This window comes from Plasmodium reichenowi, chromosome 14 (assembly GCF_001601855.1).
Source record: "Plasmodium reichenowi strain SY57 chromosome 14, whole genome shotgun sequence".
In the NCBI taxonomy this organism is placed as follows: domain Eukaryota; phylum Apicomplexa; class Aconoidasida; order Haemosporida; family Plasmodiidae; genus Plasmodium; species Plasmodium reichenowi.
Window position 1 is genome coordinate 2,925,847 of NC_033659.1, and position 3,680 is coordinate 2,929,526.

General features: G+C 18.0%; 1 protein-coding gene across 1 annotated transcript; it reads right to left on the reverse strand.

Annotated features, from left to right (window-relative positions):
• Positions 1-338: 338 nt before the first annotated feature.
• Positions 339-2,251, reverse strand: PRSY57_1472300 (GTPase-activating protein, putative; the record flags this gene model as incomplete). The annotated part of the gene is made up of 2 exons (XM_012910319.2): positions 339-1,078; positions 1,219-2,251. The coding sequence occupies 2 exons, from the start codon at positions 2,249-2,251 to the stop codon at positions 339-341; spliced, it is 1,773 nt and encodes a 590-aa protein (XP_012765773.2).
• Positions 2,252-3,680: the final 1,429 nt, after the last annotated feature.

Consider the following 3,680-nt stretch of genomic DNA (forward strand, 5'->3'; position numbering starts at 1 on the left):
AGAAATGGCTAGTTACTGATTTATGAATAGATCATAGACAGTAATAAAATAACAAAAATAAAATAAAAAATAAAATAAAATAAGTCCATAAATTGGAAACGTATTAAGATTATCTATATATATATATATATATATATATATATATATATATATATATATTTATTTATTTATTTATTTATTTATTTATATTTATGTCATGTCTACATATTTTTATATATTATTACATCCACATTATCATATATTATGTTAATATATATATATATACATATGTATTTATATATTTCTATCCTTTCATATTTTCCTAAACGTTTTAATGTTTGTTAACATGGGTAAAATAGTCAACCCAAGTATATGGAGGGTAGATCATTCGTCTTATCCAACTGTATATTTTCTGATACAGTATCATCATATGAGTGTTGCATGCCTTTAAGCTCATTATAAATTTCATTCAGAATAAATATATTTTGTTGTAATTCAATTTTATAATGTTGTTCATTTAACATATTATATGTATACAAATTGTTTAAATTATGAATAACTTTTAATAGTTTTTTATTTATATAAGCTATGTTATTAATTTTATGTACATTTGGTAATATCTTGTTGTAAGATAAAATATGGACATTTGAATGGTGGTTGTGTTTATCCTTATATTCGTTTTTCATATCATTATTATTGTTTATGTTATTGTTTATGTTATGCTTATTTAATTCATCAGTTATACTATTATTATTGTTAAATGATGAATTAAATATATCTTCTTTTTTAATTAAATTATTATTGTGAATAATATGAGGTTCTTCTTTTTTTGTATGTTTTTCTTTTTTCTCATTTCTATGTTTGATTTTAAAGGACAAATCGATTAAAATTTTTATATTTTCTACAGGAGGGTATTTAAACAGCCTCTTCAAGCAATAATTTTCATCACTCTCTAATAAGAAGGACCTAATAAACAGAATCATAGAAATAGCAAAATAATCCACCATAGGAAAAATTCTGCATATCATGTGAGCAATCTCGATATTGTCGCCTTTAAAATCGACGTTGAAGTGTTCATTGCAATTTTTAAGATAGGAATCTGGAAAAAAAAAAAAAAACAACAACACGTATATATATATATACATATATATATATATATATATATATATATATATATATATATATATATTAATTTATTGATTGATTTATCTGTTTGTATATATTTTAATTTTAGTGTACCTGCAAAAAAGTTATCCCATAGGATAACCGTGTCGTCAATAGGAAATTCTCTACAATAAAAGAGACGTATCCATCGGAGGAGAAATATTTGTGGCTCAATACTTAATGATATTAAATGGTTGTATAATAATTTATCCGAATTTTTTAATAACTTATGAAATATATATGTACATTTATGTAAGAGAACGGTTTTACATGTATTTTTATTTGTTGAGTTTTTTTTTTCCTCCATAGAAGTAAATAAATATTTTAATCCCATATTCATAAAATGATCAAATATGATGTATGTATCTGCTTCAATAAATTCTTTGTCAAAAATATTAGAGAATTCTTTATAAAACAGTTCTTTTTCGTATTCATAATAATTATTATTATTATGAAGGTGTTCACGGTAATTAACAATGAAAAAAATGGCTAGTATTTCATTCATTCCTTGTTTATAAGATATGTCTGGATTTTTTTTTGCCCATATAAATAAAATAGTATTTAATATATCTCTAATTTCTTCATTTTGGAAAATTTTTTTTTCAGAATATGTTCTTAGAATATCTTGTTTGATTTCTTCTTTCAATTCTTGATTTTTTTGTTTTAATGTCCATGGGTTTTTATCATCTGATGACAATGGATGGAATATTTGTGGATCTAATTTTTGAATATTTAAGTTTATTGGTTTAATAATATATTCTTCTTTATCTTGTAAATATAAATGTCGTTTTTTTTGAATATCTTTGACTAAATCTTCCAAGTTTTCTGCTTTATATATACCTAATAATAAAGGCCAATATATTCTTCTATATAATTTTACATTTTCTTTATTATTTATAATATGATTTGCTATAAAAGATAAGCGGCTCTTTTTTATGTCATTGTTTTTTAATATATAATTATTATTTTCATATATATGGGTTTTATCTACATCATCGTTATTATTATTTCCATATTCTTTAGAGGAAAATAATATGTTGATAAAATTTTTTAAAAAATCCTCAAAATGTAATTCGTACAAGTCTTCAAAAAAATTGTTATCATTCATTGTTTTCAACAAGCAAAAAATTAAGTTTTTCTACTCATTTTTTTTTTTTAAAGTAAATAAATATATAAAAAAATATAATTTTATATATTTATTTATTTATATTTATTTTAATGAAGATAAATCATTATCATTTGGAAACATATATATAATTTTTATTTATTATATATATATATATATATATATATATATATATATGTGATAAAAAATTAAGGGAAAGATGAAAATAATGAACATTTATATTTTCCCCCCCACAATGGTAATAATATAAAATGATATAAATATATAAAATAAATTTTATATTATATATAATATCTTTAATATATATATATATATATATATATATATACATTTGTATATAAAATATACTTAATATTTTCGTAGCTTAATTCTTTCCTGTTTTTTAAATTAAGATAAATAAATAAATAAAAATAAATTAAATTGAAAATGAAATAAAAAAAATTTGAATTTTTTTAAGTAAAATCATACGCACAATTTTATTTTTTCAGGATAAACATATTAAAACATACCAGTTGAAATTATAATTTTTTATTGTAATGGTTTCAATTGTCTTAACGAAAATAGTTACACATATATATAAAATCATTCTTAGATTTTTATTTTTATTTTAAATATATTTTTTTCTTTATACAAATAGGAATTGTATATTTATATATATGCTGTAGAAATTGTAGTGTATGAATATATGTATATATTTTAATATTATATAAACATAGTATATTATTTAAAAAATATATATATATATATATATATATATATATAATTGAATATATATTTGTATATATAGACTAATTTATTCCCATACATTAAAAACAAAATCGTTTACATTTATTTGTTTTTATTTTTATTTTAATTTTTTTATGTGAAGGGGAAATATATGTGGAACAATTCATGAAATATTGACACATTTTGAAGTTTTATAATTTTCCTTTTATGTGACTATTATATTTATAAGTGTTAATATAAGTTTTTATTATATGAATATATAATCACTATTTTTCAAACCCTAATATATGAAAAAAAAATACATTTCTTTTTTTTCTTTTATTTTTCATTGGAAATAAATTCTAAAATATATATATTTATATATATATATATATATATATCATTTAATAAAAGCTTTTGCTTTGAATAATGAAATTTTTTATTTTTTCCTTTTTATTTTATATTTTTTAATTATATATAATAATTATTATATATTTATAAATAATATATATTTCATTATAATAAATTCTTTGATGATTTAGAAAAAAATAAGGCTTTAACTTTGAAATACATACCCAATAATAAATTATTTTATATAATATTAATTTATCTTATAAGGTTTAAATTTATAATATGATGAAATATATATAAAAATAACATACAATATAAAATATATATTATATATATATATATATATATATATATA